This window comes from Microtus ochrogaster, chromosome 5 (assembly GCF_000317375.1).
Source record: "Microtus ochrogaster isolate Prairie Vole_2 chromosome 5, MicOch1.0, whole genome shotgun sequence".
NCBI lineage: Eukaryota > Metazoa > Chordata > Mammalia > Rodentia > Cricetidae > Microtus > Microtus ochrogaster.
In genome coordinates this window covers 91,730,927-91,745,083 of record NC_022012.1, presented here as the reverse complement: position 1 = coordinate 91,745,083, position 14,157 = coordinate 91,730,927, and the positions used below count along the sequence as shown (strand labels likewise).

At 53.7% G+C, this 14,157-nt stretch overlaps 1 protein-coding gene across 6 annotated transcripts in view; it reads left to right on the top strand.

Moving 5' to 3' along the window:
• Window positions 1-14,157, top strand: part of Scn5a (sodium voltage-gated channel alpha subunit 5) — an 81,763-nt gene that overhangs the window by 19,005 nt on the left and 48,601 nt on the right. For all 6 annotated transcript variants that reach the window (XM_026779074.1, XM_026779072.1, XM_005348090.3 and 3 more), the window contains exons 6-13: window positions 2,744-2,974; window positions 4,594-4,657; window positions 5,784-5,925; window positions 6,354-6,551; window positions 7,217-7,396; window positions 7,896-8,273; window positions 11,733-11,865; window positions 12,933-13,171. In XM_026779074.1, the coding sequence (XP_026634875.1) occupies window positions 2,744-2,974; window positions 4,594-4,657; window positions 5,784-5,925; window positions 6,354-6,551; window positions 7,217-7,396; window positions 7,896-8,273; window positions 11,733-11,865; window positions 12,933-13,171 (1,565 nt within the window). The remainder of the gene's footprint in view (window positions 1-2,743; window positions 2,975-4,593; window positions 4,658-5,783; window positions 5,926-6,353; window positions 6,552-7,216; window positions 7,397-7,895; window positions 8,274-11,732; window positions 11,866-12,932; window positions 13,172-14,157) is intronic.

The window sequence follows — 14,157 nt, the reverse complement described above, 5'->3', positions numbered from 1 at the left end:
GGGGGTGTTGTTTTCCTTTTTTTTTTTTTTTTAGACAGGATTTTTCTCTGTAGCTTTGGAGCCTGTTCTGAAACTCACTCTGTAGACCAGGCTGGCCTCGAACTCACAGAGATCTTCCTGTCTTTGCCCCCCAAGTGCTGGGATTAAAGGTGTGTGCCACCACTTCCCAGCAAGCTCAAGCAGTTTTTATGGGCTTGTTCTGGAGGGACAGTGACCAGAACCTCGGAGCCCCTGTGAATACACTCACTGTCCTCAGGACTGGGCAAGGACTTTTTAAGATGGTAGCTGTAGAGATGATTCAGTGGGCAAAGTGCTTATTGCACAACCTTGAAGACCTGGTCATGATGGCATGTGCCTGCCATTTCAGTCTGGGGAGGCGAGGTGGCTGGATCTTGGGGAGTCACTAGTCAGCCAGTCTAACAGCAATGGCGAACTTCAAGTTCCGTAAGAGACCCTGAAAAAATAAGGTGTGGAGCAATAGAGGAGGATGTCGGACTGCCTCTGCGTCCATAGGTGTGCAGAGTTGAAGAACTCTCTGGACCAATGATTGCCTCTACTCCTAGAGAACAATGCTGGTGACTCCCAGACCTGTTGCTACCCTCAAGGCCTCAGGAGCCCAGCTCTGAACTCAGAAAACCAGAGTCATGGGTTAGTGATCTTGTAAGCATAGCTCCTGATCCTCTTGTGCTTAGACTAAGTCTTCCAATGTCTCTCCTGGCCTCTGAACCACTTAGTGTGTGCACAGGGAGAACCATACCTTCCCGGTGTCTGCACGAGTGTCCCAGATCCCTGCTGTGACTGGGAAGTCCCTCAGGAGCTCCCATGAAAGTGTCACCAGCTGGGTCTAGGTCTGCAGTTTCTGCCTCCTGGGAGACTGGGATGGAAGACAGGGCCTTCCTTAGCTACAGAATGAGGTCAAAGCCAGACCAAGACCTTGAATCAAATTTAAATTAGGTAAAAGAACTGGGGATACAGATACGTGCAGAAGGCTTGCTTAGCATATCAAAAGACCCCGGAGTTGATTCCCTAGTACTATAGAAAGGCACAAGGTGCAGAAATATATTAACAAGCCCTTTGAAGCTGCCAGTCCCTAGGCAATGCCAAATAAAGCAGCCCCAAAGGGTCTGGGGAAAGTGGTGTCCGTTCATAGCCTGTTGGAATGCTGCCTACAGGAGTCCCAGGGGCTGCCTCCTAAAAATCTCTAGTTATCTGGGCCTCTGTCTTCTCTCATAACACAGGAGTGAAGTCAGAGTGGGCAGACTCCAAACTCCTGTAATATTCTTGAATCCATTCTTGACTTAAGTGAACTTTGTCTTTACTATGAGGGAAGGCTTTAAAGAGTGGGGGACCTTTGCTGCTGTCTCCACAGACCAGAGCAGGATTGCTTTCCTGGCCTTGCATAGATTATTTTGGCCCCAAGATCCTTTAGCCTGACTGTTGAGGTACAGTCCAAGGTGGGCATCCAAGCTACAACCACCGTCCTTGGCATGTATCCCTGGAATGAAGCAGTCTCCAAGCTAGAGGACCAGATCCACGAGTGTGTCCCAGTAGGAGGACCCTTGACTCCTTCCCCCTCCCCACCCACTGGGCAGTTGCCAACATGTGCCAGGATGATTTCCATAGAGTGCCAAGTGCCAGAGCTCTGGGCAGGCAGAAGTGATGGCATTGTTGTGGGGAAGCTGCCCCCTTCCCTCTCTTGTCTGCCCATCGCTGCTTCTCCATCTCTGGGCCATGGACGCAGTAGTCACAGGTGCTCCTAACATCGTAACAGGCTGGACGACGGGATGGATGGAGCTTAACCTGAGATCTGGCCGCTTTGGGGGGTGGGGATGAGGGCGGGGCCCTGCCGTTGGCAGGGGAGCCCCTTGCTCCTGACACTCTGAGCACTTGCCCTAGGACAGTAGCCGAGGGTCAGAGGGGTGTGTACACACTGCTTTTTTATCACTCCGCTGTATGGCACTGGCTTCTGTAGGGAGCTGGATCGTGCGACTAACAGATCACAATCACTCTGCTTTGGGGAAGTGGGGAGTGATAGGGAGGACCCCAGGGGTCAGGGCAAATGAAGAAGAGGGGCATAGCTCAACCGAGCCCCTGCCTGCAACCTTCCCCAAAGACGGTTCCAAACCCACAGCATCACCCCACGACTCCACCCTGCCTTCCCCCAGAGCCCTGTATCCACCCGATCCACCAATCAGCCCCCGCCAAAGCCAGACCCTGGCTTCCCTAGTTTCCTTCGAATCATGGCAATTCCCTGTGTGAAATCCTCCAAGACAGCTGGCCCCAGCAGTAGAGCAGGAAGACCCCCTGCCAGGAGCAGCTGTGTCTACCATTTCCACGTCAGACTGAGGCCCCTGCATTGCCTCAAAATGGGTCTGGGCCTCGGCCTCCTTTTCTGTGGGCTATGTTAAAAGAGCCAGACCTGGTACACTTTGGGGCCAGCCATAGTGGGGTCCTTAGGGCACACCATTTCCTATACTGGTCTTGTGGAGAATAAAGAGTTTCAAGTCCCTCCAGAAATACAAAGCTGGGCTTTGCCTTACCCTGGGCAGCCAGAAAGGGACTCAGCTGTAAAAGGTGATCACTGGTCTTCAAGGCCCAGAAAGCCACCTTCACTATGTCCCTGACTGTGGTCGCCCTCCCTGTCCCCAGCCCTGTTCAGTGCAGGACTCAGGAGGCTCAGTGCCCTTCTATGGGCCCAGCCTCTACCCAGAGGACCATAAAGCAGAGTGTTTCACTTTCCCAGGCCTGAAGACAATCGTGGGAGCCCTGATCCAGTCTGTGAAGAAGCTGGCTGACGTGATGGTCCTCACTGTCTTCTGCCTCAGTGTCTTCGCCCTCATTGGCCTGCAGCTTTTCATGGGCAACCTGAGGCACAAGTGTGTGCGTAACTTCACTGAGCTTAATGGCACCAATGGCTCTGTGGTGTCCAATGACCAGGTCTGGGACTCTCTGGACCTCTACCTCAACGATCCAGGTATGGATTCGCTGTGCCTTCGGAGAGGGTGCTGGGAGGCCATCAAAACTGGGCATCTTCCCTCCAGGCTTCACCAGTGGGTAGGCTGGCCTCCAGGACCACCCGGCCACTGCTGGGGCTCGAGCCAGCTGGAGGTCAGAAGTAGGCCAGCGGTCTACCTTCCTAGGCTCTCAGGCCAGCTGGAGAGATGGCGTTAGGGGTAGGGAGATGGTTCGGTCAGCGAAGTGCTTGCCACAAGCACAAAGACCCAAGTTCGACTCCCACACCTGACTTTAAAATCCACCTGTGATAACATGCACCTGTAATCCCAGCACTGGAGAGGTGAGGACAGGAGAGTCCCTGAGACTCGCTGGCCAGCCAGACTCTCCAAACCAGAGCTCCAGGTTCACGGAAAGGCTGTCTCAAAAAATTAGAAAAATGGGAAACAGTTAAGGAAGACACCTGACAGTCGAGAGCGTGCATACACACACACACACACACACACACACACACACACACACACACACACAGCAAAATGGTTGAGCACAGGCTGAGTCCAGGTTTGGCAATGATGAGGAGACCAGCTTCCCTGGGCTCCTGTGAGGCCTGAGTGGACCATGCTTGGTTAAGCTCTTTCGGCTCAGTGCCCTTGCCAAGTGCCCAGGCTGTTAACCCAGTGTGCACACACCCTGGGGTCCTTCGAGAAGGCTGTGAACTGACCTGTGTGGCTGTGTGCACCCTCCCTTTCAGCCTCTCCAGGCTCCTGGGTGCCACCTTCTTCCCTAAACCCCATTCATCTAAATCAAAGGTAGATGCCAGGCCGCAGGATGCAGAGGGCTCTTGTAAAGTGAAGGCTCCTTACATACAAACACTAGCACCCCTAAAACTAGCAGGCCAAAGGCTCAGTCACTGAAGTGGGTATGGCCCAGGTGTGGCCTCATAGAAATGAATGGTTCCAAACTTCAACCTATACCAGAGTCACCTGGAAGGCTCCAGAAAACAGACTACAGGCACTGGCCTGCTTCTGAGTCAAGTGTAGCTGGCTATGGCCCAACCCATTCCTGGACTCTAATGTTACTGGTCAGGCCCACACTTAGATAAAGGCTTCCCAAGACAGAGGTGGTTCATGATGACCGATGGGGAGATGACCAGGGCAGGTGTCCTATGTCTCACCTGCTCTGGACCCAGCCCCATCTGTTGCCATGGTGATCGGCAGGCATCTCTTCCTCCAGTTTGTGGTGTGGCAGTGGGCCACACAGTGACACAGCAGCCAAGTTGGAGCTCTTCCCAGACCCTTGCCTCCTGGCTCAGGGCCTCTCTTGGCCCTGGCTACCCCCCTGAGTGATGCCCTTCCAGCAGGGTGTGGAAACTGCCTATAGGAACAGCTGAGCTCTGCCCGGGGCTTCCTGTGCTTTCAGGGGTGTGTGAGACCCTGGCAGGAGAGTGGCAAAGAAAGAATATAGGATGAGTCCAGAGAAGCAGCCAGGGCCACTGAGTCCTGGCCAGGCACGGGGGTTAGGTCCGTGGCAAGAGAAGGAAGGAAAGTGACCGGCAATGATGACTTTCCCAAAACCCAGGGTAAGGCAGGCACCCGTAGGCGGGGTTACCCGTGCCGCTCACATCCAGGTTCTTCCTTGCAGACAATTACCTGCTCAAGAATGGCACCTCTGACGTGTTACTGTGTGGGAACAGCTCCGACGCCGGGTAGGTAGGACGCCTCCCCGAACGGCTTTTGGCTCTCTTCCAGCTGCTTCATCTGGTGACGCCCCAGACAGCGACACCTTCCGTGGTCTTCATTCCTGGCCAGAACCCTGGAAGCTTCCATACCCCTCCCCTGCCACAGGAGATAGCTGGTAAAGAAAGACCAGGGACAGATCTGCAGGGAGGAGCAGAAGAGCCCTAAAGATGGGCTGGGATAAGGTGCCACCCACGGTACCGTGCAGTATCCTAACTAGACCTGGCCTCCATCTCAGCTGTTTCACCCTTCAGGGGCGAGTGTGGGCTCAGTCTAGTGCCTGGACTTTGTTCAAGCCCAAACAGAACGCGAGCCTGCAGCCCAACTATGGTGCCTTGACATTTCCTGTCTCTGGGTACAGTTCCCAGGGTGTGCATGGCAGTCTGGGACAGGGTGAGGGTTCACAGTCTCATCGTGGGAGGGATTGCTTCTGGTGTGAGGCCCTGGGCTCGTGTTTGCTGTCTCCATCCACCGTGGGAGAGATATCTGGGATTTCTTGGTATGAGGCTCAGGTGCCCTTAGGAGTATCCTGGCATTTGACCAATTTCTCCCACCGTAGTTCTGTACATGCGCGTGTGTGTGCATGTGTGCGTGCATGCGTGTGTGTGTGTGTGTGTGTGTGTGTGTGTGTGTGTGTTGTGTTAAACAGGCACTTTCCCAGATGTAACCCCATCCAGCGCCTCACCCAGTGACCCTACCTCTGCCTACACTTAGCCAAACCTTGTTGGTCGTCCTCTGCCTCTGGGGCTCCCACTGTGTTCAGCTCCCCATGGAGTGATAGGCCAAGGAAGGAACTTGCACTTCCTCCCTGGTAGGAGGCAACAGCAGAAACAATGGCAGCCACCAGGAAGGATGTGCCGTGGGGCAAAGGGAACCGAATGTGGGCCTTAGAGATTTCCAATGGGTCTAGGAGAGAGGAAGATGGCAACCTGGCCCACCATGAACATGGCAAGAGCAAGATCCTGGGGACAGGCTCCAGAAGCCTGGCACTATTGGTGACCCAGCCTCGGAACAGTTAGTCACAGGCTGGGCTGCCCAGCGAAACAAGCCAGGGCCCCTCACAGCATGGGACAGAGTGTGTATGTCTGGTTACAGGACATGTCCTGAGGGCTACCGGTGCCTGAAGGCAGGCGAGAACCCAGACCACGGCTACACCAGCTTCGACTCCTTCGCCTGGGCTTTCCTGGCTCTCTTCCGCCTGATGACACAGGATTGCTGGGAACGCCTCTACCAGCAGGTGCATGGGTGCCTGGGCTGGCAGAGGGAGCTAGGCATGGCCTCCAGGTCAGGCTGCACAAATGACTAGCCAGGAACATTCCCAGTGGCTTTCCATTGGTGAGAGTTCCAGAGGGGACAGAGGACAGGGCTGGTGACTAAGTTCCAGTCCTTACAGAGGATGCTCCACTCTGCGGATGAAATATTCCTCCACACTGCATGATTCTCTTTAGATACAACATTTTCCCCATTAGGTGAGCTACCTGCCTCCTTCTAAGCGGGGCTCTCTCCTATGGGTTCACACATGCCCTGCCACAGGTGGGGCATGCTTTTCTCCACCTGCGGGCTATAGGACATGGAACCCCTGGCATAGCCAGACCAGTGACTTAGAAATGCCATAACCCAGAAGGAGCCTCCGTGAGGGTGACTTGTGTCCCCTTGCTCCTCCAGACCCTGAGGTCCGCGGGGAAGATCTACATGATTTTCTTCATGCTCGTCATCTTTCTGGGCTCCTTCTACCTGGTGAACTTGATCCTGGCTGTGGTGGCCATGGCCTATGAGGAGCAAAACCAAGCCACCATCGCTGAGACGGAGGAGAAGGAGAAGCGTTTCCAGGAGGCCATGGAGATGCTCAAGAAAGAACACGAGGTGAGTGAGCCGTGCCCAGAGGTGTGGTGCATGCTGGGTAAGGCCAGCAGATGGTGCATTTTGTACTTACTGGGCAAGGTAGGCCTCTTAGTGTGGTGTACGCTGGATAAAATTGTTCCCTATGTCCACCACGCTTTCTAGGTAGAAAGTTAGTGGGAGCTGGGTTCATGAATGGCTTCTCAGTGAATGTGGCCTCTGTGGGCACCGCACATGTCTGGTACAAGGTCCGCGTCCACGGGTGGTTTAGTCCAAGGATTCTTTCTGCTGATTCGTGAATAAAGCACAAGGCTGGAGACTTGACCACTGGCCATTCTGCTCTGGCTCCCCACGTTCATCTTCCCCCATGGCAGCTGTCGGAAGCAGCTGGAAACCAAAATAAAGGGGCTGGGGAAATGGCTCACTTACTGTGTAAGTGCTTGCCACACAAGCATGGGAATCTGAACCCAGTCCCTGGTACTTGTTCTCCCTTCCAGGTTCTTGATCTTTCTCAAGGCATTGTGGGTCTCCCTGGGATGACCTCCAGGCGTCCCCCATCTGAGTCAAGTATGGGAGTCTGCTTACTGATGGGGCCACCAAGACACTGAGAGATCCATGGCTTAGCCTAAGCCTGCAGCTACTCTAGGCTTCTCCATGACCGAAACACCCTTCCTTCCGTCTTTTCCCAGGCTCTCACTATCAGGGGTGTGGATACTGTGTCGCGTAGCTCCTTGGAGATGTCCCCGTTGGCCCCAGTCACCAACCACGAGAGAAGGAGCAAGCGGAGGAAACGACTGTCTTCCGGGACAGAGGATGGTGGGGATGACCGGCTCCCCAAATCGGACTCAGAAGATGGTCCTAGAGCTTTGGTAATCCCAGTGTGGTCCTGGCCCTTGCAAAGTCCATCATGGTGGGCCCCTGGCATGGTCACAGCCCCAAGCTTGGTCTCCAAGAAAAGCACCATTGAACCCCTCCCAACCCTTCCAGTTTCCCATAGTCATTCTTAAAGTGGAGGAGAGCCGGGAAGTCTGCCTGTCAATGCCTCCTTCCTGGGGCTAGTGCTCAAGTATGGGGTCAGGTCTGGGGGTGGGGCTGCGGTGTGGGGTGATAGGTGCTGGTGCTGGTTCTATCTCTTACTACCTAGTCTAATCACCTTCAGGTCCAGAGATACAGATGTGAAGTCAGTAGAGACCCTGGTGATGCAGAAAACACCCCCACCCCTTCCAAGCACCCACTTAGTTCACCTGCTGCGCTGCTGCCAGCAAAAACATCAGCACCCTGAGAATCTGAGCAGCGCTGACACCCTGAGAATTAGGCAGAAGTGTAGGCAGAGCCACGTGGGTTACGGCGCCCTCCCTGTGCCCTCAGAATCGACTCAGCCTTGCCCATGGGCTTAGCCGGACATCGATGAAGGCCCGCTCCAGCCGAGGAAGCATCTTCACCTTTCGAAGACGGGACCAGGGCTCCGAGGCAGAATTTGCAGACGATGAAAACAGCACCGCGGGGGAGAGCGAGAGCCACCGCACATCGCTGCTGGTGCCCTGGCCCCTGCGCCATCCCAGTGCTCAGGGACAGCCCAGCCCTGGGACCTCAGCTCCTGGTCATGTCCTCAATGGGAAAAGGAATAGCACAGTGGACTGCAATGGGGTAGTTTCTTTGTTGGGGGCAGGTGATGCAGAGGCCACCTCCCCAGGGAGCCACCTTCTCCGCCCTAGCCCTACGGTGCTGGACCGGCCCCCAGACACGGTGAGCCTACCCCTGGCCTCCAGGCATCAGCCCAGACTTGTCTCCCAAACTGGTGATGAGTGCAAGGTTCCAAATCTATTCTCTAAATGTTGATAAAACACCTACTGTGTGCCCCACTCCCAGAACATCTCTCCCCGCATAGTTCCATGCCAACAGGCAGGCAGACAAGTCAGAGGGAGGGGGATGGAAGGAGAGAGGGAAGAAAGAAAAATGTATATGTAAACCCATAGGGTGATGTAGTGAGGAGGGAGTCGGATATTTCACACTTGATGGAGTATCAATTTCTGGATGCCACAGTAGACCTAGGCCAGTGTTCCAGAGACCATGCACTGTTTCGGGTGCCTTCTGGATCTGTGGGTCTGGAACAAGCAATCTGGGCTAGGTGGCAAAGGGGTACTCAGAGGATTCTAGACGGCAGCTATTGGGTGAGTAAGAAATGGGCACTGACCAGCGCTTGGCTAACTGGTAACTCAGGGCAGCCTGGGTCATAAGTATTGGGAGTGGGGAGCAGAGAAAGGAGAAAGGAACTCCCAACACACTTGCTAGGGGGCACTTAAGTAGTGGCTACAAGAGGAGGAGTCAGGCTGCCTTCTACAGCGGGGAGGACAGGTGCACTGGGTGGTTAGTGCCTAAGCCCCGGGCATTAACCTAGGTTTGGATTCCAGATTGCAGGTTGCCACCTGAATGGCTGTTGACAAGTCTTTTCACTCCTCCGCACCTCAGGTGTCTCATCCGTATAGTGGGTGAAAAAGACCCATCTTGGGACCATTGGGAATATGAAAATGGCTCATGGTGGACAGGATTAAAGGCATATAGGACATGGTTGACACAGTTAAAATGTCATCGTGCCGTGCTATCAATCCCAAAGTGTGTCACAGACAGCAAAGTTGCAAACAGCCTGGGGAAGAGCCTGTCTGGCTTGTGGCACCGTGAGGTCAGTGATGACTCCCAGCAGAGGAAGCAAATGTTTAGAGCCATTGTCAGCAAGGTACTAGTCATGAGAGGCTTGTCAGTGGCACACTGGTGACTGCCCAGTTGGCCACAGGGGTCATGCTGGCCCCTGTTGCTCCACATACAGTGCCTGAAGAGCCCACTCAGCAAAGTGAAGGGTGTCTCACACATGTCCAGGACAGAGGACAGCGGCTGTCTGAGGAATCTTGGTCAGGACGGCAGAGGTGTAAAGGGGGGTGGCGGCCCACATGACCACTAGCTATGGGACTCTATACGGTTAACCATCTGTAGCCTCAATTTCCTGCAAAGTGGAAATAAGACTTTGCATGTACGTCAGCAGGGGGTAGGACCAAGAGAATTGAAACAGATCCAGGGCTTAGGCCAGATCTCGCCTCGTGAGCATGTCACTGTTCCTGTGTGTTGTTGATGTGAGTGAGCAAAGGCTTCTGGGATACGTTGCCAAGCATCCAAGTCTTATATAGGAAGTGAAGGGGAGGAACTTCGAGACGGGGGAATGGGGGCGGGGGCTGCAGAGTCTTCTGTGACCTTCAGGATCCATCACCTGGAGAGTGGGGTATCTGGCTTCCAGGAGCTCTGAGCTAGGCAGGCCCTGGGCTCTGGAGCCCCAGCCTCAGGCAGGCAGAGCTCAGCAGCCAGGAGCACTAATAGAATTTCCTAATCCCATTAGGGAGAAAATCATCTCATTGTGCTGCACATGTCGGGAGGAATCCAAGTTCACACACTTCATTACCGGGAACTCTGACTTCACCCATTCTCACTTCTGCAGGGCCCATTTGTAACTTTAAAGGGATTAGCAGGCCAAGACGGAGTCGTTTGTAAGGTTAAAGGAATTAGCGACCAAGATGGAGACATTTGAAAAGTCAAAGGGATTAGCAGGCAGAAGCCCCTGGGAGTGCCTTCCCTACTCCTAGCTGGTCCCCAGTGAGCCCCTTTCTAGTCTGCAAACAGAGCCCAATGTTGGGTACATAGTGATCCAGGCAGCAAGGGAGGCAGGAGGAGCCCTCTCCAGTCAGGGTGGCTCTGGATGAGCCCAGAGAGGCCTGCCTGCCAGCTGCTGCCCTCAGACAGCCTGCAGCTCTGCTGCCAGCATCTTTCTCCTTGCAAGCAGTTGTTGGAAGGCAACCCAGTGATGCAAAAGTTCATAGAGTGACAGGGACCTGTGTGTCCCGTTCCACACGTGTCAGCGCTTTAACAGCAGGGCATTTATCCTCCAGATTTTTGTCTTGCTTTCACAGCTGTCTAACTCTTCGTCTTGGAGATGTCTGCATGGGAGTGTACCCAGGTCAGCTTGTCATTGTTGTCTGTATCAGAGGTCAGGGTTGGTCTGTGGCCATGACTGGTTTTAATAATCTTCCTGTTGACTGGTTGTTTAGTTTCGGTATTAGGAACAGTGCTGCAATGAACATCATTTCTCTGCAGTTTTGGTGTGCGTGTGAAAGTATTTATGAAGATAGATGACAAGACGAGGATTCTCGGGACCATTTGAGAACCTCTAGCAGCTGAAGAGAGATGGCACAGTGGTTATAAGCACTGACTGCTCTTCCGGATGAGTTCCAGCAACTGGGTGGAGGCTCACAACTGTGTAACTCCAGGACCAGGGTCTCCAACACTCTCCTAGTGTTCATAGGCACCAGACACGCACAGTGCACAGGCACAACACTTATACACATAAAATAATAATCATTAAAAACTAAGGGTTTCTGAGTAGGTACAGCCACACTTCCTCTGCGGGACATGGTCTGCCACCAGTCTCAGCACCATGCTGTTTTGGTTTTTCTATGAATGTCATCCAAGCATATGTTAGGGTTTGGGTTTTTCCCAGCTTCCTTCTACCTTTAACTCTAGAGAGCTTTAATTAAGATCATGTGTGTGTGTACTCTGTGGCAGCCTCTGACACTGGCAGGGCCCATATGGCATATGTACACTGAGAACATGGAAGGAGATGATGGCAGACAGAGGAACGAGGCTCTGGGAGTTGCTAGCTGGAGTAGGGTTGGTTCTCCAAGTCCAGTATTCAGGATCCCATCAAGACCTCCATCCCTGGGCCTGTGATGTAGTCCTGTGGTAACAGTGGCTGGAGTGTGTGCCTAGCATGCACAGAGCCCTGGGTTTGATCCCCAGCACAGCATGAGCTAGACGTGACGGTACACACCTGTAACCCCCAGCAGCACGTGGGAGGTAAGGGCAGAAGGATCGGGAGTTCAAGAATATCCTCAGCTACATGTCGAGGCCTTGTCTCAGAAAGGGGGGAGGGGCTGAATGGGTAAAGGTAATGGTTGCCAGCCTTTGCAACCTGAGTTCAGTCCCCGAGACCCATTGACAGGAAAGAACTGACCTTTGTATGTGCCACACATATAAGTCAACAAATAAATAAATGCCGTTTTAAAATTGAAAGAACACAAGAACAAGACTTCTGCTGTGCCTTCTTGAGTCCTGCCCAGCCTGAGCCCCCTCCCAGGCTGATGCATGTCTCCTGGTTACACGCAGACCACGCCATCAGAGGAACCAGGTGGTCCCCAGATGCTGACCCCGCAGGCTCCGTGTGCAGATGGCTTTGAGGAGCCCGGAGCACGGCAGCGGGCGCTCAGTGCTGTCAGTGTCCTCACTAGCGCCCTGGAAGGTCAGTGTCTCTGGTGTCCTAAACCCCCATGTTCCCAGCAACCTTACCTCCGTTCTAGCCTCCCCCAGACATGTCTCTTTCCGTCTGCCCCCAAACTCAAACTCCCGACCTCCCCCAGACATCTGTCTGTCTCCACCTTTGGACCCTTGACCTCCCCCAGACATGTCTTCTTCCATCTGCCCCACCCCCAGGCCCCCGACCTCCCCCAGACTTCTGTCTGTCTCCATCTTTGGACCCCCGACCTCCCCCAGACTTCTGTCTGTCTCCACCTTTGAACCCCCGACCTCCCCCAGACTTGTCTTGTGTCTGCCCCACCCTCAGACCCCATACCTCTCCGAGACATACGTCTGTCCCGCTATGAACGTTAGTGCCTGCTCTTCGGGCTCTTCTCTGGTTCTGCTCCCTCTTTTCTAGGTGTTCCCACGTCCGTTCTGGACTGACCCAGGCCCTTCTCCATCTCACCCACCCCTCTCCCAAGCATACCCCAGTCTGTCAAGAACCAGCCTGTCTCCTGCATGTCTTCCTGTCCTAACCTGTTCTAACCTGTTCTCTAGACTAGCACGGCCATCTTGCATCCATCTCCGCTGGTCCCACACTAGGCAAGGCAACTCCACTCACCTTCCAAGCCAGGCTGGGTCCCCTGTTTGTGTCACCCTGTCCCAGGTGTACATGCTTATGTTTTATAGCCTGTCCCAGTACCCCATCCCAGTCTGTCCCGTGTACCCTTGTATCAGAACTTGGCTTTTCTGCTTCCTGCCCTCATTTGCAGCCTGTCCTGCTCCGAGCCTTCTCATATCTATGAGAGGCGATTAGCTTACATGAACCTACATTTGTCATCCTCTGTCATATCCTTATTTTCCCCGTATCCATCTTAGTTTCCTGTCCTCCCATATTGCCAGAGCAAAGAATGAGACACAGGCCACCCATCGCCCTAGCCTTCCCTCATCGTGCCACTGACATTTAGCACCTCACCACCTCCCCCGTGCAAGTCCCAAGACCTTTCTAGAATGTCACTAGATGCAGACAACTTGATCAGCAAAGCCCGTTAACTCCCTGACTGTTCTCAGAGTTGGAGGAGTCCCACCGTAAGTGTCCGCCGTGCTGGAACCGCTTTGCCCAGCGCTATCTAATCTGGGAGTGCTGCCCTCTCTGGATGTCCATCAAGCAGAAGGTGAAGTTCGTGGTCATGGACCCGTTTGCCGACCTCACTATCACCATGTGCATTGTGCTCAACACGCTCTTCATGGCTCTGGAGCACTACAACATGACAGTCGAGTTTGAGGAGATGCTGCAGGTCGGAAACCTGGTAAGGACCACACGCCGTTGACTCTCAAAGGGGCATCTCTGAAGGCCATGGCTTTCACGGGGAGGGGATTCTGAACATCACAAGGGCTTCTGAAGGTGTGAGTCATGGAAGACGTCTTGGAGGAGAAAGTTTCAAAGTCAGGTTTAGGGAAGCAAAGGTGTGTAGGACTGCAGTGGGAGACTAGGGTTTGCATTTGTCAGCGTGCTATGAAACCAAAGTGAGCAGGGGCATCTGATATGCATGGAGACGCCTTGATGGTGAATAAATGGAGGGGAAGTGCATGAAGGATGGGGCTGCTGTAAGGCAGAGAGTTGCACAGATGAGCATCCGTGTTGTCGATTGGGGAAAAGGAAGAATGAGTGGGTAGGGAAAGAAGGGAAGAATAGAGAGATGGATGGATTATTGGAAAGAGAGGTCGTGAGGGATACAGAGATGGGTGGATGAATGGATGGTGGGATGCGTGGGAGGAAGGTTAGAGAGGAGACTACAAAGGAAGGACAGATGGATAATTAAATATGGTGAGAGGAAAGGAGGACAGAACGATGGACAGATGATTAGAGATGTGGAATGAGAGACAGGCATGGATAATTAAATAGGACGGGGGCAGAGAAAGAAAAATGGATATGTAGGTGATGAAAGTGGGTGATTAGAGAGTGGGGGGCGGGCGGGTTTTTAAATAGAAAAGGAAGAAAAGGGTGGGTGAACAGATGACGTCTGGGTCAGGGGATGGATAGAGAGATGACATCTGGGTCAGGAGATGGATAGAGAGATGACGTCTGGGTCAGGGGATGGGGAGAGAGATGACGTCTGGATCAGGGGATGGATAGAGAGATGACGTCTGGGTCAGGGGATGGGGAGAGAGATGACATCTGGGTCAGTAGATGGGGAACAGATGATGGCTGAGTTAGTGGGGGTAGTTAGATGATGTCTGGGTCAGTGGGGGTAGATAGATGATGTCTGGGTCAGTAGGGGGTAGATAGATGATG